General features: G+C 36.8%; 2 protein-coding genes across 2 annotated transcripts in view; both read right to left on the bottom strand.

Moving 5' to 3' along the window:
- Nucleotides 1-15,594, bottom strand: part of LOC106955787 (astrotactin-2) — a 48,170-nt gene extending 32,576 nt beyond the window's left edge. The window contains exon 1 of the mRNA XM_015046169.1: nucleotides 14,969-15,594. Within this exon, the coding sequence (XP_014901655.1) occupies nucleotides 14,969-15,407 (439 nt within the window). The 5' untranslated portion in view covers nucleotides 15,408-15,594. The remainder of the gene's footprint in view (nucleotides 1-14,968) is intronic.
- Nucleotides 15,595-21,010: 5,416 nt separating this feature from the next.
- On the bottom strand, nucleotides 21,011-23,186 carry LOC106955788 (astrotactin-2-like). Its single transcript, XM_015046170.1, has 2 exons — nucleotides 22,559-23,186; nucleotides 21,011-21,255 (listed from the first exon to the last, which is right to left on the bottom strand). The coding sequence occupies exons 1-2, from the start codon at nucleotides 22,995-22,997 to the stop codon at nucleotides 21,170-21,172; spliced, it is 525 nt and encodes a 174-aa protein (XP_014901656.1). The 5' UTR covers nucleotides 22,998-23,186; the 3' UTR covers nucleotides 21,011-21,169.
- Between the last annotated feature and the right edge of the window lie 678 nt (nucleotides 23,187-23,864).

Below are 23,864 nucleotides of genomic sequence, written 5' to 3' on the forward strand. Positions count from 1 at the left end.
TTTTTTTTTTTTTTTTATTTTTTTTTTATATATATGCCTAATCTGTTCCTATTTCCTTGTATGAAGGCCACATCTATTAGGCAAGCGTCAGCTGCTATGAGACTGTATCACATCACCATAACAGACGGCCTTTGTCAGATGTCATTAGCCAGCAACTCTGTTTCCTTGAGACAGCAGACAGCGCTAAGATCCATGCAATGCAAGGAAAGAATTACAGGCAACAGAAGCCATAAACACACAGCAGAAATGCACAAATAAATAAACATGCAGCTGCTTTCATGCCAACAACCAGAATGCTGTTTCACAGAGCGGGATCACAGTAAAAATCTGGAATTCTTTATTTTGCTCCCAAGTCCTGATTTAAAGGAGCCAAGTTCTTTATCTGCTTTGCGTAATCACATACAAAACACAAAAAAGGACACAGAAGCTTTAATAAGAAAAGGATAAATTTTCCCTCCCTATGACAAATACGCTTAATGTACACATGCTGCTAGAAATTAAGATTTCGATAGCAATAAAAATTGACTTTGGACATAGATCCCAGACATTTCCCCATCTATGCCGACTGACAAAAAATGCATTAAAATCCACCCTCCTCAAACATTGCGTCAGGTGCCAAGGAGCCTACTTAAGCGGACGTCGACCAGTTGGATTATCATTCCTTTGGCTGCAGTCTGTTTTTGGCTGCATCTCTCTCCTTCTGTTCTGCTCTCTAGTCAACATTTCTAAGATCTTTTCAATTCCAAAGCTAAAAAATATTCTCGTCTCCTCTGGTCTTCAAGATTTTCTGTCATAATCCTGTCTAATTTTTTTTTTTTTTATGTATATCAATCTTCCTGATTTAAATCGTACCCTTTTGCATCACAGTGGATCTTTTTCTCCAGACACAGTGTAAATCTTCCCTCTATTGAAACAAGATATCTATGTGTCAAAAGTGTAAAGAGAAAACTACAGGAGGAAAAAAGCTCGAACTAAAACTTCTATGAAATCAACTTAACTTAAATCCCACTAGCAATAAAATTTTAAGACAAACTATTATTTTCTTTTTTCCTCATGCAAACATAAAGAACTGCATTCCAAGGCAGATTGATCAAATCACACAAGGCTTTGATGCTCAGTAATTATACAACACATCAACAATAGTTTATTTCATTAATAACTCCAGCTGTTTATGTTTTACACGGCAAGCTGAAAATAACATTTATTACGGACTATATATGCATAAGTATTCAACTAAAACTTTAAACTGAAACTGAACAGTTTGTCAAAATCATAGTTTGCTATAAATTGTATACAATACTTTTAATTCACTTCATATGTATGTTTTCTCCACATAGATAGATATATAGAAGACGATCTTCTATATAAATGATCTTGATAGTAAATACACAAAACTTTTTTTTTTTTTTTTTAAATAGGACTTTGCAATTTTGTGTGATATCTAAGCTGCTCCCTGAATGGTGTCATTGCACTTATTTCGATTTTTTTTTGGTTGTTTTTAATGGCACTTGTTCAAACTCTGACAGTGCTCTCACCTCATGAGGCACACGGCACACCTTCATCATAACTGTTACACATGCTGAGCTCAGAAATATTTCTTTTGTCTGCAATTTCACCATGGATCATATAATCATTCATGCAGGTTACGTGTGTCACTGAATCATGTGTTCAAGTGGCCAAGATTGTCACAGCATAGCAATCCAGATGTAAAGTCAAAGGAAAATGATTGGTCAACTAAAACTCGTACCTGCTATAAACTACATACAATGAAATATTACACTCTTTTTCAAGTTATGCTACTACAGTATGTAATTTTTCAAGCGCAAAGTTAAGACAATGTATGTATATTATATGCTGCAATGAAAACAGCAGTGCTATTTAAAAATAAGAACATGAACTCCCTGCAGAGGCTAACACTACTGGATAGATTATGACTCTATTAATGGTTCCTCTTAGCTCTCCGTCATGTTCTTTGAGGCGTTTATGAGCAAATTTGTGAACTGCTAAAAGAAAAGCAGAAGGTGTGTTTAATCAGAGATGAAGTGGGGCAATGTAAATCTCCCTCTTAATGAGATTTATTTTATGCTACCACAGTTTCTGCTCTGGTTGTGAAGCCTGGACCCTGGGCTACTCCTCAGATTTAAAAACAAGATTTTCAGTAAGGAAAATATTTATTTCTTAACAAGATCATTTTCCAGAGAAAACAGTGTGCAATTACATTTGCATCGTTTTGATCAGCATAGCTTTGAAGAGCTGGAAAAGCTGTTCAGTTGCAGTGAAGCAGGAGGTCTATTTTTTTTTGTACTCGATGAAATCACTTAAAAGATATTCAAAACCAGTGTAACTGTTGCATCATTACACAGTTTTCAGATTTGTGGCATTATTTTTATCTGCTTACATTATCACAAGGGACAACGTTCTGCATTTTGCTTAAAACCAAAACAAAAGCAGAACAAGCAAAAATAAAAAAAAGAAACAGAACATTTTTTAATAGTTTTTTTTTTCCTGAGATTTTGCTTTATGACACCAATTTCCCAATTTTTAGCTTTTTCAGAGATTTTAAACTGAGAGCTGAATGCTCTTCAAAGATGCATACGAATAGAATAGAATAGAATAGAATAGAATAAAGAGATTTTCATAATTTAGATGAGGTCCTTACTCCAGATGGCTGAGTTTTGCAGCAAACCTTGGACTATGGATTGTAAAAGAAAAAAAAAAAAAAGGTTGCAAAACTTAGCACTGAAAATCTAAAGTAAGGTGTTCATGGTCAAATAGTTTTCAAAAGTAAAAGCACAGATCTTTTTCGATACCTCTTAGGTATGTTGACACATTTCAAAATGCATTAAGGTTTTGCTAAAAGATAGATGTCATAGCATCTTACAATATGTATAGTGTTTCGTTGGTGACTTTAGGTTTCACAACCAGAGCAGAAACTGTCGCAGAAAAAAATAAATCTTAAGGGGCACATTTAATGAGATTTACTCCAAACAAGAACTTTACCATTTTGAAATGTAAAGCACTTTCTTAGCTTGAATTTCAGTTGTTTATATTTGAATGTATTAAGAGGCATTTTAATTTTAGATCAATATGTGAAGATTACCGAACAAACAAACTTACCTAACAAACAAAGCCTCACAGAGTCATCTGTGAGGCTTCGCTACCGTAAAAAAGTCAAGTATATTAGTCGTTAACTTTTCTTAAGCTGTTAGCAGTCATTAGATCAACAGACTAAAGCTGATAATCTAGCTTAAATCCATAAATCGAATTGAAACAACACTTTTATGAAGATATCAAAAGATGGAGCCCTCAAGTTGACATTTGCATTTGAAGAGAGAGAGAAAAAAAAAAACATTGGCTCAACTTCAGTTAAGGACAAGAGAGCATGCCTGTAAGTAGATCCCATCCATTAGGAGACTGTAATAATGACATATAAATGCAATTAATATGACTGATGAGAGACAACATCCTGGCAATCATGTGCCCACTTCTTCCTCCCTCATTTGTACAGTCGCATATCTCAGTAGATGTATGGAGTGAACAATGACAGGATCAAGGAATATATTAATCATGGGGTTGTCTAAAGATGAATGAATGATGGTTAATTGAAAAGCATTCAGCATGAAAAATAGTGTAGCGGCAAATGGCAATAAAAAAGACATTGAAACATATTTTGTGTTCATATTTTAATCAATATTACTTGAAATATTAGTTTTCAGTAACAGTAGCTCGTTTTACATTCAACCTTGTTTGTTCAACCTGAAGTCTATAGTGCTAAAATAATTGAAAAAACGGTGGTAGGTAAAGTTTATCAGAAAAGATTTTAGAAAACTTCCTGGTGCCGTTTACCTCTTACAAGTGTTAATTTAAATAGTTTTACTTGGATTTCACCTGTAAACAAACAAACAAAGATAAATTAAAGGAAAAATGATAATGTTATCTAAAAGCCTTGTCCACAGATTTTTAGTAAAAAAAAAAAAAAAAAAAACTTACATGGATCTTAAAATTCTAACATATCTAATGTAAAATTGCAACAAAATCAACTATCAAATGCAAGTTTTTACTTTAGCTTAAGAAGAGTTTTTTTTTTTTTTTTTTTTTTCCCCACAGACTGACATCCCACAGATACAAGCCTAACTAAGTGCTGATAAATGGAGAGGTCCCATTAATTTTGTTTGTTGAGCTGTCTCATTACTGAGTTAATAGTGCATTTGTCCCGATTGCGGTCATGTTACAGAACAGTGATCGCACTGTTGGATTAATGAGTTGAAGGCAAACCACATGGCTTTCTGTAATCATTTCCAAATGACTTAGTGTAGACTGTACAATCATTTAGAAGATATGCTAAGACAAACAAGAAATTAAAAATAATTTACAAAACACAAGCATGCATATCTACTTTGAGAGTCAGATGGTGGCACTGTAAATCTGTTGTTGAAACGTCTGACAATTTTGTGTTATAAATATTAAAACATTTTTGGGTCAATATTAAGCAACCTGTAGAATGTGAGCTCTACAGGTTGACATTAAAATATAACTGTCAATTTTTTAAGCTGTTTTCAATGTTGACTTATAAATTAGTAATTCATTTATTTATCCCTAAATATATATATATATATATATATATATATATATATATATATATATATATATATATATATATATATTTTTTTTTTTTTTTACATTTAAACTGAAAAAATCTAAGAAATTGTTTAATTTTACTCAAATGTCAGAAAAAATCTGCTAAACCTGCAAATATGCACCCTTGCTAAACTATGCATTACCCCCGAATTCCAGCATATAATGACATTCCAAAGCATTTAAATGCCATTTTATGCATGAGATCAACTAATGATGAATAAATTAAACAACAAGTCATAAGACAAATACACTCGACAGAACAAAGAGTTAAAAAAACAGGAAGGAACAAAGAAAAACATACTGCAAGAATAAAACAGGACTACAATTCAAACCTGAATGCAGAATCAAAAGCAGAATCAATAAATACACAGTTAAACATGCAGTATTCTGACAGAAATTTATAGATGCTCTGTGACAAAAAGTGGAAGGGTTCATTGAAAACCAACAAACTCAGAAAAAAACCATCTATAATTTCTTGTTAGAAGTAGAATTGCTCATTGTTCTCTAGGAGGGTTCTATTTGAATGTGTTTTGCTCTACATTGTGACAGATGGAAGAAAGATATGTTGACATGGCTCAGGATGTTTGCTGTCAACATTTTTTTTTTTCTTAAACAGTTTATTTCAACTGTTTATTTATACCGTCATTATTATTTATGGCATTCGCATCATCCTCAGCTTTAAATACTCCAAACTATGCAACTCCAAAAATATCATGTCTTAGTATTCAGGATTATTAGGGTTTTCCTGCTTGACATGTACACAACAAATCAAAATAAAAATGTGATCACAGTGCTTCTTTAAGCAGTTTGATCACATCGCATTCTGTGACCTCTGAGCAAACTCTGCTATGTCACACATCTCAGGGTAAATGTTGTCAGATCACAGCTAATTTAGAGCCAGACAAATGAACAGAAAATAATGCATAAAGTGTCCTCTGCCTCTGAACTGAGGTAAACGGAAAACAACCATGACATACCAATAAGCTTCTTCTGCATCAGCTTGCAGTATGTTGGGAGCAAACCGAATTTTTTCACAGAGGTCTACCGTGATGTGTTGAAAACGTGTCAATTTGGTACTGCTGCAGGCGTGGAAAGGTGGGATTTTAACATCAGAGGAACCAAATTCTCAACACGTAAACGTGTGGCATTTGATACATTGCACTGATTCACAAAATAGCCATGTAGTCACGCCTAGATTGTTGTATTGGTGACTCTTAAAAACATAATCTCAGCTTAGTTTTGTTTTGAACCGTTTGGTTAGTAGTATTGAAAATGGCTCCTAAGAAAATCCTATTTATGCCAAAACGTGTGCAGATAAAAGCATTGCCACAAAGAACTCAGACTGATGATGGAGCACAACAAAACCACCAACACCCCCCTCCACCCCTCACCCTCTGTAGAGGGAAGGATTAATGGGGATACTTTATCTGGGAGGAAATCTCAGAGACGGTATCGCTTGGAGTGAACGCAAATATGTACAAACACGCCAGCTTAAATAAAGGGTTTAAAATTTTTTGAAGGACCCGTGGGGCTCTTGTGAGGTGTGTAGAGCTGGTTGGATGTTCCCAAGGTGCATAACAAATTCTGATGGGAATCAAATTTTACGGGTCTTAAAAATCAGTGAGGACAGCTTATATGAACAATGGCTTTACTTCTACTTACTGAATCACAAAACCTGCTTACCATGTTTCCAAAAACAAGATCCCTGTGTGAGTTGTGTGATTTTAAAAGTCCATCAGGTGGATTGTTTAAGATAATTTCCAAACACTTTGAGGCCGTAAAATCTGTACGTAAGTGGGCTTTTCTACATGAGTGCAGTCTTACCGCTATCTGGCGACTTTGTCGTTTGTTCTCCCAAAAAGATTTTCTGTAAACTGTTTTAAACTTAAAAAATAAACGTATTGAAATTATAAGTGACTTAAAAAAGGGCAAGAAGGTTTGTTTCCTTGTGGACAGGTTTGCAAATCAAGCCAGCAGGATGATATTTAGAGGCTTTCTCGGCTGTCTAAAGTCAAATATAGAGGTGTGAGTAAATTACACTGTGTAAACCTTGCCTTTATTCAAAGTCGGATGGAGGGTCTCATATTCTAATTATTTCCCACTGATCTGGATTATACCAGGACAGAGTGGCAATGTTTTGCATATTGCAGTTTAAGAAAGCCTGCTACCCACAATGGACAACAGAATGAAAAAAAAAAAGCCATTTACATAAAAAGAATGGATTCAATCCTCTCTTTTTCTGCATTATTCTTGTTGTCTTAGAGATAGGGAATGTGTGTGTGAAGGGGATCTTTTTTCCAGGCACGACTCTGAAAGCAACATTATTAGATCACCAGCCTATCACAAGTCGATAAAGAAAAAGAAAGAAAAAAGAAAAAAAAAAAAAAAAAGATAATAATAATGGGTGTGCTGTGGTGGCGCAGGGGTTAAGCACAGTCCACATATGGAGGCCTTAGTCCTCGGCATGGCTGTCGCAGGTTTGATTCCCGGCCTGGTGGCCTTTGTCACACGTCTTCCCCCTTTTCTCATGACCCACTTTCCTGTCAACTAACTATCAAATAAAGGCCATTAGAGCCAATAAAACCTTTAAAAATAATAATTACATGCATGCCCAGTATTACAGTCAATGTAAGTTACTGATTTTAACTTAAATGTTTCTGTTACTGTAAAACCTAACTATCACTACACTACTAATACTGTGTATTGTAGATTTTAACAGAGCAGCCATCTGTCTTAGGACCACCAGGTGTGTCATGTTTCCATTTTAGCTAAAGGAGATTAAACTTGCACACAAGTGAAAGCTCTGTCTGAGCAAAGGAAATTTAACTAGTTGTTGTTCCCATTGATAGCCAGTGATGCCAGTAATGCATATATGACCACTATTTACAGTAACAAGTAAACTAACACTAAAAATCAGTAATTAAATTAAAGTTCGTTTTTTTTTTTTTTAAAAACAGATATGCTTGCTTTCTTCTTGCGCCTTGGTGTTTGGCATTAAAAATATGCCAACTTGCGCATAATGCATACCAGGCAGCACATAATTATTTCCGCAAGAACATAATGTGGTTCCATTTTTCACCTTTTGAATTAATATGAATTTTACTTCATGCAGAAGACTCAACTTTTCTGAGAACTTCTCTCATAAAAAGAGGTTTCCCTAAATGTATGTAAAACTTTATTAGGGATCAAATGGCTGGTCCTTAGAAAAAAAAGTATATTTTCAAAAATTGATCATTGGAATGGCTCTTTGAATTGAACCTTCAGAAATCTCATCACATGTTACTGTTAAAATTGCACTTCCACGAAAGTGAGTATTGGCAAGTTAATTGGTCTGTTTTTTGGAGAGGGGATTAATCAGTAGTCATATTTTTTTTTTTTTCAAAGTAACTGTGGCAACACTTAATAGCCAACTCACAAGGATGATTTTCATATTTCTAAGCTTTCAAGCAGGAACCCAAATGAGAACAGCATCAGTTCCATACACAAAGCTAAATGACTAAATGACTGACTAAGCCATTGATCCACTCATATTAAATATGTATGGAAATGGCACAAAGTCACTGAATGCTCTCCAAGCTTTGTTCTTTCCAGTTGTTTATTGTAAATATGTTTGTCATTCAGGACAACTAATTTGTTTTTTATTTGTATTTGTGCTTCAAGCCCATTACAACATACAAAAGACATTCCAAATCAAATGGAAGCAAAATCAGATGGGTCTTTAATTAGAAAACTTTAAAGAACAAATTTATTTATTACATTTTCAGACCAGGAAGATCTGCTGTGCCTTGAAAATGTACTTGTACTCCTTCAACAACCTTGCTAACAAAGATCTTACGTGAGAAAATGTTCTGAGAGAACAATAGTTGCACCATATACAATTCTGGCCTTTATGGAAGAAAGGCATTATTGTAAAAAAAAAAAAAACCTAACAAACTATATCCTCCACTTTGGTACAAGCATGTAGAAGAAGGTGCTCTGAACAGACTAAGAACAGATGAAAATGTTACTTTATCCTACAAAAAGCTTTGTGTGGCAGAAAACAATCATGTTGAACATACCATCCCCACCATTTATTACTGCAGTAACAGCATCATAGCGTGCTTTTTTTTTTTTAAAGGGAAACTAATTGGAGTCAAGAGAAATAAGGATAGTGTGAATTGCAAAATCCTGAATGAAAATTTGCTACATACTTGAAAATGCTTTTAACAGGGTTTGAGGTTCAGCTTCCTTTACATCCATCTTTCTATTCACAGAAAAGCGTGCTCCAACAAACTCACTGGCCATAATATATTTTGTACGCTCAACATTTTGTAAATTATAGTTCTTTTCCACTACAATCGCAAACTATTTTGTGTTGATGTATCACATAAGATCCCATTAAGATATTGTAAAGTTTTCCATTACGAGAAATAATGGGAAATGTTTTTCAGTTTTAATACTTTGTAATTATATTTGGGCACATGTGGCATCATTGCCATAAAGCCAGATGAAAAATTATTTCTTCGACATGCTTTATTATCATCAGAAATAACAAATCACAAACAATCTGTGATTTGTCTTATTTTACAGAGAGTGACAAACTGTTCTGTAGGCTGATTTGTGTCTCTAAGAATCCTCAACATTTAAAATGGCCCACTTTTTAATGTGTTACATTAAAAGCAAAATCATGAACTGTATCTAGTGCTGTTTGGAAAAGGCAAATTGAGATTTTGCACAAAAAACAAAAAAAAAAACAAAACCAAAACAAAACCCCCCTCCCCCCCCCCCCACCCCTCGAAAACATGCAACCCAACTGTGTATCAAACTAGGTTTAATGGTTTTGAGCGTAGGTTGATATATTTTTCATGCAATGTTCCTGTGTCCCCAATGTCTTGCTTGCATTATACAAAGTATTTTGCAAAGAGGGCAAATGCATTGCAGAGTTGTTGTCACATGGGGCCTTCTATTATGTGGCAGGGACACACCAAAGGAACCTAAAGTGCAAAAAGAGTAACTAAATGGAATTGCTTTTATAAATCAGTGTCACATTATACATGCACTGCACAGGCTAAAAAGCCCTTTTACAGTATACAACTAGGAAGTCCATGAATCTTTAGGGGATCAGCTTGTAGCATGCTCCTGTGAAATACACTTTTCAGGTTATCCTTTGATGCAAGTCCAGCTTTATGAAGATAAACTCTTATGACCTTGTATGGTTACACAGACAACAATGCCTGGGCAGATTTGTCAGATTTGAAGAAAGCGGGAAAACAATTAACGTCGTAATTCAAAGACAAGAAATTGCCTAACGGATGGAGGGTGGTGCTGAAGGGGCTATACAGTCTTTAGTCAAGATGTTTTTATTTATTCATCTCGTTTCTGCTGAAAAATTATAGAGACAATTGTGCATGGTGTTGCCTTGCATAAATCACACAAATAAAACGGAAAAGAAGGCACTTGTGCATTCATTACAGGCATTTACATAAAGTTCTTTGTTCATCCTCTCAAAGACAACCACAGTCTGCCTCTCTGCAGTGGTAATGATCAAATGATTATCTTCAGATCAAAGCTATCCACCAGTGGCACACAGCAAGACTGGAGACTCTGGGAGTAAAAATAAAGCTTTCTGAAATACAGGATCCACAAAGGACGGACTTCACATCGGTCAGCCACTGCAGATCATTCATCTTTTCAATGTCAAGGATTTCACCAACTGCCCTCACGCTGAACAAGAATGCTTTTTTTCTTGCAAATTAATTGCATATGTATTTGTCTAAGTGACACATCCCATCAGTACAAATTAGCAAATAAAGTATATAATTGTCAGACAAAATGTTGCAAACATACCTATAGCTGCAGTAAGTAACTTTTTCTAATATGAGACAGATGATTTGAAACAATCAAGCAGAAATACACCGGTCGGTCAAAAACAACCAATCAGAGCCAGGAGGAGGGTTTTAGTGTCGTCATTCACCCTTGTATAATTCAACACTGGACTAGAAAGAGGAATAAACCAAAATGCAATATTTAACATGTTTATGGGTATAAAATTGGAAGTAGGTTGTGGTAATGATAATTACAGCATGTGTCACAATATTATAGACTGGTGAAGGTGTGAACTGACCAAGACTACTACACCAAAGAAATGTTTTAGCTAAATCAGTTGTCAAACTGCATGGGATCTCCACAGTGTAATGCTGCTATCTGCTCAGTAACAGAAAGGAGAAACTATTCTGTACACTTCCGGATGGGTAGAAAGGATGTCCTTTCTACCCATCCATTCTCTGTGACACTTTGGTAATAAATCAAAGCTGAGGAGGCAGGCAAGAGAGGGAAGGAGACTTGTGGTCCCCCCCCCCACCCCCTCTTCCCCCAATAACCTCTGACGCTGGTTTGACAAAACAATCGAACATCTGACAGTGCCGTGGAAACTAGACAGAACTATGGTTATTGTGGTTTTCATGCATATGTTAAATTTATGTCAATTATTAAAGTGCTTGTTCCAAATTAGATTTTTTTTTTTTTTTACATTTTTAGACAGTAATCAGGTATATTGAATGACAAATGTTTGCGTAAAAAAAAAAAAAAAATGTCTCATTGTTAAAACAAATGTTGGAATGAACAGTACAGGATTTCACTGCCTGTTCAAATATACAACTAAGTTTTTGTAGCAGGTCAATTTCCAAAAGACAAATCTTTTGGAAACTAAAGTACATCTATCCACTTCACCCAGTTTTGCTCTGAAAATACTAATGTCTTTCATTATTCTCACTTTTGGTTTGGGTTGCCTTTAGTGGATCATAATTCAATTCCACAGTCAATTTGCTTCATTTGTGCAGGTGTGAAAGCTTATCTTAACTCACCAGATAACACGTGTCTCAACTTGCTAGCAAGTGAACCTTAGGGCAATTTGCTTACAGTGGGAAATCAAACCAGTTATCTGGTCAGCCAAACAGAGAAAATGAACCATAAAGAGGGAATGACTTCACTTATACCGATGACTTACACACACATTTGTACTATGACAACTGAAAAGTTTCTCCCCATTTTTAACACACATTGTTGCTTAAACAAGTTGTTATTTATTAAAAAAAAAGAAAAGTGCGATGGATCAGGTGTACCAAGTAAACCAGATGGTTCATAAAATACTTCAAAGCAAGACTTAGATGCCTTCTGGCTTTATCTGATTGAGTTCTGAAAGGGTCCAGATGGCAATGGGGTTGAAGTTGTCGCAGACTCCTGAACTTCTTTGGTGTCCAACAAGGTAGAAATAATGACACAAGCTTAGACTTATATGAATGCATTTGCTGCTTGGCAATGGGATATAACATTGACAATCTGTGGGATTTTTCCATATGGATTTGGAGAAAATACACGAGTACACAATGTGGGCTGTCATTTGATGCTTGTCAATAATGTACATTTGACTGGTGTTGGGGAAGGGTGCCCATAGCAGGGGAAAATTAAAAAAAAAAAAAAAAAAAAAACACAAGCTATGGTCAGCGAAACTGTACCGAAAGTTAAAATGTGAAATATAATACAAGTTAAAGTGTTTTAAAAAATACATGTGAATGAATATTGCTAATATTCATTCATACAAGTCAATTGTTTCACTTTCTTTATGGTTAATTAAATAGAAAGAGGATAAAAAAAAAGATCTTAACATTTTTTTTGTAGTGACTAAATACTTAGCTTTGCTATCTAATATTCTTTGTTGGTGACTAGGTGAGTTTTGAGAACATAAAAAGATGAAGTGATCAATACCAGCTCAACCCCCTGGATGCTAGGAACTAAATGCAAAAGTTCCATTTATTGCTCTTGGTGAACCACAATTTCAATGGAAAGTACTAAACTTAAACTCTGACTTTAAATGGGACAAGAACTGCTCTAATGTCTCTAAGAGCTCAAATTGTGAATGTAAATGAAAGGAAGAATGAAGAAATAAAAGAAAATGCTCTTGAGTAGGTCTCAAGTATATTTGTGGGGAAGAAAATATTTCTCATTTTGTCCTTGTTACCAGAGCCAGAGATAAAATGTAAAACCCACAACCTTGGGTTACAATGTATGTTGGAAAACACCATATGTGTTTTCCATAGTGGGGAAACACATATGGTTCCATGCCGGGGCCAGGGGACAAAAAAATAGGGTACTGTTTCATGTCACTTGTATAAAATATCTACTTATTTGAAGGCTTTTAAAACAACAATTGTGGGACTAAAACTAAAAGTTTAACTACAAAACACTTCAAGAGTTTGGTTGGAAAAGTGCCTTTGGACAGTCAGCCTTCTCTTATAAAGCAGTTCAAGTTTTGGTTTGATTAACTCGTAGTACCTTGTAATTTATTAATAATGTGAATCAATGTTTTTAATCTATAGAGTGACGCAATTACATAATAGGCTGATTTGTGTTACCGTGCATTGTCCCATTTGAAATAAATAAATTAAGCCACATCTTTACAAGAGGTTTCCATCAGTGTGGGTGGCACTGCATTTGTATGACCCAGGTATAAAAAATGGGGTTTTGAAATCTCATATATTTAGAATGTGTTTAACAATTCAAATGAAAAATCAAATTAATAAAATAAATAAAAAAACATAGCAGGGACAGTGCGTACTTGTTCTGGAAGACGTATTACATATTGCATGAATAAAATATAATTTAACAATATGAGCCAGTCTCTTGCAGACAGAACTACATTAGGCAAAAAGGGAAACGAGTGTCCAAAGCATGTCTGTAAAACTATGTTTTAAAAGCTTAGGTGAAACTAAAGCACACTGCTATGGATTTAAAATAAACACCTCCAACACTTTGATAAATGATTTATAAAAAAAAATAAAAAATAAAATGGTGTCTACACCTCACCGGAGAACACACCAAGCTCATGCTGCACCTTCAATATGTAATACACACATGGAGCTATTAAAGTCCATTATACCTCCCTTTCTCCCTTCATAGCATGCAGTCATCCACTGAGAGGGTGAAGCAGCAAATTTGCTAGCTGGCTGACTGGGAGGACAGAGAGGCCTTTCTCACCAGTCAACGGCTGTCCTTAATGAGAATAGAAAGTGATTTAGTAGCTTAATGCTCCAACCCTCAGCCTGCCTGCCTGCCAGCCTTTGCTTCGCACAGCCAGCTCGGTCGACACTCCTTATAGAGCGGATGAAACAGAGCAGTGAACAAAAGAAAAAAGAAAAAAAAAGAAAGAGAAAGGGGGATGATGGCAAACCACTGTCCAATGTAAAAAATAAAAAAAAAGCAAAACAGGACTGATACAGTTTTGTGATTCCTCAGTAACAATATTCCTGACCTCCATTTGTCTTTGTTTTGACCAGCTTTCTATTCTACGTTGAAGTGATCTGAAAATGACTGTAAATTGAATAAGAGAACAGCGTGCAACTGTTGTTTCTCACTTTATCTTGTGTGGCTCCAAGCCTTTTCCTTGTTCCCCACACTGTTGATGGACTGATGCACAGTTGTAAAAGCAAATGTGTGGCTCGCAGTACAAAAGGGAAAAGAGGTGAGGATGCTCATCTGCCACATGCCTTTTTTTTGGCATTTAAATGGGGGAGGGGGGGTGGGGGGGAATAATACATAGAAAAGCAATGGCAGCGAGTTGGTTTTCATGCGAAGTCAGCCCCCTCTTGCAAAGCAAATATATATTCAGAAGGTAAAAGCCAGAGACACTTTTTTGCTATTATGTGCTCTGCGATTATCCAATCAAAAATGCTTTTACCCAGACCATTTTAGAGTAGTTGGCCATCACACAGAACTTCAGATGACCTGTCAAAGACCAGCGTTGCATTGCCCTGATTCATTCAGCTGTCTGGGGATGTGAACAGAGCTCACACACTAAATCTGATGTCTGGGGTTCCCCAAAGACCTTCAAAAACTAAATTGCTGACAGCTAGTTTAGTTATAGCCCAGACTTTTATTTAGTCTAACTTGCACCTCCATGTGTGCAGCCAATTACATACTTGAGTGAGAATAGAAGCAAAACATCATGCATATTCGCAGGGCTAAATTGCACTGCTGCATTGGGGGCTACACTAATTAAGGAATGTACTAAATTTTAAATAATTATTTTTAACTAGACAAGACAAGAGAGAGGGGACATCACATAAAGTTTAACTGTATTATGCGGCCAATATTTGTTACTTCTAGAATATCGACTTTGAGCATAGGCAGAGGGTAGAACAACTGCTAAATGTCTTGGTGGCACATCAAACAAAGAAGCTTAAGCAAATGAGGTGATTTAATGGCTGGGATTGTATGATTTGAGAAGTTCATCTCAGTATAGGGATTCCTGCTCACATCATGGGGGGGCAAACAGAGTACCACAACAGTTTCTTACCGAGTGTGAAGTAGGGAAGAGCTGTGTTGTCCAGATCATCCATTACAGAAATTCGGCCAGGTAGGTCTGTTCGAACGAATAACAGGAGCCGGGATTCGCTCCCTCCACCTCCTCCTCCTCCTCCTCCTCCCCCCGCTCCACCTCCTCCGGTTCCTCCTCCACCAGCACCACCTGCTCCAGCAGCAGCAGCAGCAGCAGCGCTCCCTCCTCCAACCACGCTCCCGGAGGCTCCACCGGTGAAGCTGAACTCGTTCTCCCGGAGCACGGGCAGCGTAGACACGGTGACGGTTTTCACCTCGCACGGCGCCTCCGCGTCGCTCTCGCTGTCCCGCTCCTCGTCAGGCGACGTCGCACCTTTGCTCGTCCGGAGTGTCAGGTACCCAGTCAGGGAGAAACCCACGAGAAGGACGCGGATGTGCAGCGCTGGTATCCTCGCCATCCCGCTCCTTGCGTGTGGTTCTCTAGCTTTGAGTGGGGCTCATAGGCTGTCCGTTCACTTATAGTACAATCGCTGCAAAGGAGTCGCGTCCGTCCAGGAGGCGGCAGCACAGGTGTAGTGAGAATGACAACTCTCGGCTCCTAAAGATCCATTCCTGCCAATGTTGTGAGGGAAATAAATACTTTGCTCAATTAAACACGTGACTTTAACAAACGCATTAAAAACGTTGTCTTTTTGTGTGTTTTTTTATTTTTTATTTTTATTATTATTATTTTTTAACAACCGATCCACATTTTTATTGAACCAGAACACGTTTTCCACATTCATTTAAATCCCAATTCAGCTTAGAGCTGAAGATTTAAATCTACATACGATGAGAATACCTCCTTATCTAGTTTCAGTCAGAGTTAAGGTTTAAAAGTTTATTTTGGAACTTCAACAATTAAAACAAAGCAAGATGGTTCCTAATAAAAAAAAAGAAAAAAAGAAAAGGTCTATTCGCATCTGGATTTTGTGGTTTGCTTTAATGTCACTATTGGATCCACAAATTCTGCATAAAACCCTGAAAGAGAACATTTGCTGGCCACATCCAGTTGTGTGACCCTAAGCTCGACACATTGTGGTTATGCAGCACAACAAAGATCTAAATCAGACTCAAGGCCACTGCTACATGCCTGAAAATAGTGAGATAATAAAAACTAAAATGTTTTTAGTTACCTAATAAAGTCGTATTAATAAGAGGTTTTTGATCTCAATGGGTTTTTTTTTTATACTGGTAAAGAAAGCTTTTTTTTTTTTTTTTTTTTTTTAAAATTTTAATTTTAAAAACATTTAAAATGCAAATACCTGCAAACCTTTATAGAGTGTNTACCATCCCCACCATTTATTACTGCAGTAACAGCATCATAGCGTGCTTTTTTTTTTTTAAAGGGAAACTAATTGGAGTCAAGAGAAATAAGGATAGTGTGAATTGCAAAATCCTGAATGAAAATTTGCTACATACTTGAAAATGCTTTTAACAGGGTTTGAGGTTCAGCTTCCTTTACATCCATCTTTCTATTCACAGAAAAGCGTGCTCCAACAAACTCACTGGCCATAATATATTTTGTACGCTCAACATTTTGTAAATTATAGTTCTTTTCCACTACAATCGCAAACTATTTTGTGTTGATGTATCACATAAGATCCCATTAAGATATTGTAAAGTTTTCCATTACGAGAAATAATGGGAAATGTTTTTCAGTTTTAATACTTTGTAATTATATTTGGGCACATGTGGCATCATTGCCATAAAGCCAGATGAAAAATTATTTCTTCGACATGCTTTATTATCATCAGAAATAACAAATCACAAACAATCTGTGATTTGTCTTATTTTACAGAGAGTGACAAACTGTTCTGTAGGCTGATTTGTGTCTCTAAGAATCCTCAACATTTAAAATGGCCCACTTTTTAATGTGTTACATTAAAAGCAAAATCATGAACTGTATCTAGTGCTGTTTGGAAAAGGCAAATTGAGATTTTGCACAAAAAACAAAAAAAAAAACAAAACCAAATCAAAACAACCCTCCCCCCCCCCCCACCCCTCGAAAACATGCAACCCAACTGTGTATCAAACTAGGTTTAATGGTTTTGAGCGTAGGTTGATATATTTTTCATGCAATGTTCCTGTGTCCCCAATGTCTTGCTTGCATTATACAAAGTATTTTGCAAAGAGGGCAAATGCATTGCAGAGTTGTTGTCACATGGGGCCTTCTATTATGTGGCAGGGACACACCAAAGGAACCTAAAGTGCAAAAAGAGTAACTAAATGGAATTGCTTTTATAAATCAGTGTCACATTATACATGCACTGCACAGGCTAAAAAGCCCTTTTACAGTATACAACTAGGAAGTCCATGAATCTTTAGGGGATCAGCTTGTAGCATGCTCCTGTGAAATACACTTTTCAGGTTATCCTTTGATGCAAGTCCAGCTTTATGAAGATAAACTCTTATGACCTTGTATGGTTACACAGACAACAATGCCTGGGCAGATTTGTCAGATTTGAAGAAAGCGGGAAAACAATTAACGTCGTAATTCAAAGACAAGAAATTGCCTAACGGATGGAGGGTGGTGCTGAAGGGGCTATACAGTCTTTAGTCAAGATGTTTTTATTTATTCATCTCGTTTCTGCTGAAAAATTATAGAGACAATTGTGCATGGTGTTGCCTTGCATAAATCACACAAATAAAACGGAAAAGAAGGCACTTGTGCATTCATTACAGGCATTTACATAAAGTTCTTTGTTCATCCTCTCAAAGACAACCACAGTCTGCCTCTCTGCAGTGGTAATGATCAAATGATTATCTTCAGATCAAAGCTATCCACCAGTGGCACACAGCAAGACTGGAGACTCTGGGAGTAAAAATAAAGCTTTCTGAAATACAGGATCCACAAAGGACGGACTTCACATCGGTCAGCCACTGCAGATCATTCATCTTTTCAATGTCAAGGATTTCACCAACTGCCCTCACGCTGAACAAGAATGCTTTTTTTCTTGCAAATTAATTGCATATGTATTTGTCTAAGTGACACATCCCATCAGTACAAATTAGCAAATAAAGTATATAATTGTCAGACAAAATGTTGCAAACATACCTATAGCTGCAGTAAGTAACTTTTTCTAATATGAGACAGATGATTTGAAACAATCAAGCAGAAATACACCGGTCGGTCAAAAACAACCAATCAGAGCCAGGAGGAGGGTTTTAGTGTCGTCATTCACCCTTGTATAATTCAACACTGGACTAGAAAGAGGAATAAACCAAAATGCAATATTTAACATGTTTATGGGTATAAAATTGGAAGTAGGTTGTGGTAATGATAATTACAGCATGTGTCACAATATTATAGACTGGTGAAGGTGTGAACTGACCAAGACTACTACACCAAAGAAATGTTTTAGCTAAATCAGTTGTCAAACTGCATGGGATCTCCACAGTGTAATGCTGCTATCTGCTCAGTAACAGAAAGGAGAAACTATTCTGTACACTTCCGGATGGGTAGAAAGGATGTCCTTTCTACCCATCCATTCTCTGTGACACTTTGGTAATAAATCAAAGCTGAGGAGGCAGGCAAGAGAGGGAAGGAGACTTGTGGTCCCCCCCCCCCCCCCCCCTCTTCCCCCAATAACCTCTGACGCTGGTTTGACAAAACAATCGAACATCTGACAGTGCCGTGGAAACTAGACAGAACTATGGTTATTGTGGTTTTCATGCATATGTTAAATTTATGTCAATTATTAAAGTGCTTGTTCCAAATTAGATTTTTTTTTTTTTTTTTACACATTTTTAGACAGTAATCAGGTATATTGAATGACAAATGTTTGCGTAAAAAAAAAAAAAAAAAATGTCTCATTGTTAAAACAAATGTTGGAATGAACAGTACAGGATTTCACTGCCTGTTCAAATATACAACTAAGTTTTTGTAGCAGGTCAATTTCCAAAAGACAAATCTTTTGGAAACTAAAGTACATCTATCCACTTCACCCAGTTTTGCTCTGAAAATACTAATGTCTTTCATTATTCTCACTTTTGGTTTGGGTTGCCTTTAGTGGATCATAATTCAATTCCACAGTCAATTTGCTTCATTTGTGCAGGTGTGAAAGCTTATCTTAACTCACCAGATAACACGTGTCTCAACTTGCTAGCAAGTGAACCTTAGGGCAATTTGCTTACAGTGGGAAATCAAACCAGTTATCTGGTCAGCCAAACAGAGAAAATGAACCATAAAGAGGGAATGACTTCACTTATACCGATGACTTACACACACATTTGTACTATGACAACTGAAAAGTTTCTCCCCATTTTTAACACACATTGTTGCTTAAACAAGTTGTTATTTATTAAAAAAAAAGAAAAGTGCGATGGATCAGGTGTACCAAGTAAACCAGATGGTTCATAAAATACTTCAAAGCAAGACTTAGATGCCTTCTGGCTTTATCTGATTGAGTTCTGAAAGGGTCCAGATGGCAATGGGGTTGAAGTTGTCGCAGACTCCTGAACTTCTTTGGTGTCCAACAAGGTAGAAATAATGACACAAGCTTAGACTTATATGAATGCATTTGCTGCTTGGCAATGGGATATAACATTGACAATCTGTGGGATTTTTCCATATGGATTTGGAGAAAATACACGAGTACACAATGTGGGCTGTCATTTGATGCTTGTCAATAATGTACATTTGACTGGTGTTGGTGAAGTGTGCCCATAGCAGGTGAAACTTAAAAAAAAAAAAAAAAAAAAAACAAAAGCTATGGTCAGCGAAACTGTACCGAAAGTTAAAATGTGAAATATAATACAAGTTAAAGTGTTTTAAAAAATACATGTGAATGAATATTGCTAATATTCATTCATACAAGTCAATTGTTTCACTTTCTTTATGGTTAATTAAATAGAAAGAGGATAAAAAAAAAGATCTTAACATTTTTTTTGTAGTGACTAAATACTTAGCTTTGCTATCTAATATTCTTTGTTGGTGACTAGGTGAGTTTTGAGAACATAAAAAGATGAAGTGATCAATACCAGCTCAACCCCCTGGATGCTAGGAACTAAATGCAAAAGTTCCATTTATTGCTCTTGGTGAACCACAATTTCAATGGAAAGTACTAAACTTAAACTCTGACTTTAAATGGGACAAGAACTGCTCTAATGTCTCTAAGAGCTCAAATTGTGAATGTAAATGAAAGGAAGAATGAAGAAATAAAAGAAAATGCTCTTGAGTAGGTCTCAAGTATATTTGTGGGGAAGAAAATATTTCTCATTTTGTCCTTGTTACCAGAGCCAGAGATAAAATGTAAAACCCACAACCTTGGGTTACAATGTATGTTGGAAAACACCATATGTGTTTTCCATAGTGGGGAAACACATATGGTTCCATGCCGGGGCCAGGGGACAAAAAAATAGGGTACTGTTTCATGTCACTTGTATAAAATATCTACTTATTTGAAGGCTTTTAAAACAACAATTGTGGGACTAAAACTAAAAGTTTAACTACAAAACACTTCAAGAGTTTGGTTGGAAAAGTGCCTTTGGACAGTCAGCCTTCTCTTATAAAGCAGTTCAAGTTTTGGTTTGATTAACTCGTAGTACCTTGTAATTTATTAATAATGTGAATCAATGTTTTTAATCTATAGAGTGACGCAATTACATAATAGGCTGATTTGTGTTACCGTGCATTGTCCCATTTGAAATAAATAAATTAAGCCACATCTTTACAAGAGGTTTCCATCAGTGTGGGTGGCACTGCATTTGTATGACCCAGGTATAAAAAATGGGGTTTTGAAATCTCATATATTTAGAATGTGTTTAACAATTCAAATGAAAAATCAAATTAATAAAATAAATAAAAAAACATAGCAGGGACAGTGCGTACTTGTTCTGGAAGACGTATTACATATTGCATGAATAAAATATAATTTAACAATATGAGCCAGTCTCTTGCAGACAGAACTACATTAGGCAAAAAGGGAAACGAGTGTCCAAAGCATGTCTGTAAAACTATGTTTTAAAAGCTTAGGTGAAACTAAAGCACACTGCTATGGATTTAAAATAAACACCTCCAACACTTTGATAAATGATTTATAAAAAAAAATAAAAAATAAAATGGTGTCTACACCTCACCGGAGAACACACCAAGCTCATGCTGCACCTTCAATATGTAATACACACATGGAGCTATTAAAGTCCATTATACCTCCCTTTCTCCCTTCATAGCATGCAGTCATCCACTGAGAGGGTGAAGCAGCAAATTTGCTAGCTGGCTGACTGGGAGGACAGAGAGGCCTTTCTCACCAGTCAACGGCTGTCCTTAATGAGAATAGAAAGTGATTTAGTAGCTTAATGCTCCAACCCTCAGCCTGCCTGCCTGCCAGCCTTTGCTTCGCACAGCCAGCTCGGTCGACACTCCTTATAGAGCGGATGAAACAGAGCAGTGAACAAAAGAAAAAAGAAAAAAAAAGAAAGAGAAAGGGGGATGATGGCAAACCACTGTCCAATGTAAAAAATAAAAAAAAAGCAAAACAGGACTGATACAGTTTTGTGATTCCTCAGTAACAATATTCCTGACCTCCATTTGTCTTTGTTTTGACCAGCTTTCTATTCTACGTTGAAGTGATCTGAAAATGACTGTAAATTGAATAAGAGAACAGCGTGCAACTGTTGTTTCTCACTTTATCTTGTGTGGCTCCAAGCCTTTTCCTTGTTCCCCACACTGTTGATGGACTGATGCACAGTTGTAAAAGCAAATGTGTGGCTCGCAGTACAAAAGGGAAAAGAGGTGAGGATGCTCATCTGCCACATGCCTTTTTTTTGGCATTTAAATGGGGGAGGGGGGGTGGGGGGGAATAATACATAGAAAAGCAATGGCAGCGAGTTGGTTTTCATGCGAAGTCAGCCCCCTCTTGCAAAGCAAATATATATTCAGAAGGTAAAAGCCAGAGACACTTTTTTGCTATTATGTGCTCTGCGATTATCCAATCAAAAATGCTTTTACCCAGACCATTTTAGAGTAGTTGGCCATCACACAGAACTTCAGATGACCTGTCAAAGACCAGCGTTGCATTGCCCTGATTCATTCAGCTGTCTGGGGATGTGAACAGAGCTCACACACTAAATCTGATGTCTGGGGTTCCCCAAAGACCTTCAAAAACTAAATTGCTGACAGCTAGTTTAGTTATAGCCCAGACTTTTATTTAGTCTAACTTGCACCTCCATGTGTGCAGCCAATTACATACTTGAGTGAGAATAGAAGCAAAACATCATGCATATTCGCAGGGCTAAATTGCACTGCTGCATTGGGGGCTACACTAATTAAGGAATGTACTAAATTTTAAATAATTATTTTTAACTAGACAAGACAAGAGAGAGGGGACATCACATAAAGTTTAACTGTATTATGCGGCCAATATTTGTTACTTCTAGAATATCGACTTTGAGCATAGGCAGAGGGTAGAACAACTGCTAAATGTCTTGGTGGCACATCAAACAAAGAAGCTTAAGCAAATGAGGTGATTTAATGGCTGGGATTGTATGATTTGAGAAGTTCATCTCAGTATAGGGATTCCTGCTCACATCATGGGGGGGCAAACAGAGTACCACAACAGTTTCTTACCGAGTGTGAAGTAGGGAAGAGCTGTGTTGTCCAGATCATCCATTACAGAAATTCGGCCAGGTAGGTCTGTTCGAACGAATAACAGGAGCCGGGATTCGCTCCCTCCACCTCCTCCTCCTCCTCCTCCTCCCCCCGCTCCACCTCCTCCGGTTCCTCCTCCACCAGCACCACCTGCTCCAGCAGCAGCAGCAGCAGCAGCGCTCCCTCCTCCAACCACGCTCCCGGAGGCTCCACCGGTGAAGCTGAACTCGTTCTCCCGGAGCACGGGCAGCGTAGACACGGTGACGGTTTTCACCTCGCACGGCGCCTCCGCGTCGCTCTCGCTGTCCCGCTCCTCGTCAGGCGACGTCGCACCTTTGCTCGTCCGGAGTGTCAGGTACCCAGTCAGGGAGAAACCCACGAGAAGGACGCGGATGTGCAGCGCTGGTATCCTCGCCATCCCGCTCCTTGCGTGTGGTTCTCTAGCTTTGAGTGGGGCTCATAGGCTGTCCGTTCACTTATAGTACAATCGCTGCAAAGGAGTCGCGTCCGTCCAGGAGGCGGCAGCACAGGTGTAGTGAGAATGACAACTCTCGGCTCCTAAAGATCCATTCCTGCCAATGTTGTGAGGGAAATAAATACTTTGCTCAATTAAACACGTGACTTTAACAAACGCATTAAAAACGTTGTCTTTTTGTGTGTTTTTTTATTTTTTATTTTTATTATTATTATTTTTTAACAACCGATCCACATTTTTATTGAACCAGAACACGTTTTCCACATTCATTTAAATCCCAATTCAGCTTAGAGCTGAAGATTTAAATCTACATACGATGAGAATACCTCCTTATCTAGTTTCAGTCAGAGTTAAGGTTTAAAAGTTTATTTTGGAACTTCAACAATTAAAACAAAGCAAGATGGTTCCTAATAAAAAAAAAGAAAAAAAGAAAAGGTCTATTCGCATCTGGATTTTGTGGTTTGCTTTAATGTCACTATTGGATCCACAAATTCTGCATAAAACCCTGAAAGAGAACATTTGCTGGCCACATCCAGTTGTGTGACCCTAAGCTCGACACATTGTGGTTATGCAGCACAACAAAGATCTAAATCAGACTCAAGGCCACTGCTACATGCCTGAAAATAGTGAGATAATAAAAACTAAAATGTTTTTAGTTACCTAATAAAGTCGTATTAATAAGAGGTTTTTGATCTCAATGGGTTTTTTTTTTATACTGGTAAAGAAAGCTTTTTTTTTTTTTTTTTTTTTTTAAAATTTTAATTTTAAAAACATTTAAAATGCAAATACCTGCAAACCTTTATAGAGTGT

The sequence above is a fragment of the Poecilia latipinna genome, unplaced genomic scaffold (genome assembly GCF_001443285.1).
Source record: "Poecilia latipinna isolate Pla-1442-1.1 unplaced genomic scaffold, P_latipinna-1.0 Scaffold767, whole genome shotgun sequence".
Taxonomy (NCBI): domain Eukaryota; kingdom Metazoa; phylum Chordata; class Actinopteri; order Cyprinodontiformes; family Poeciliidae; genus Poecilia; species Poecilia latipinna.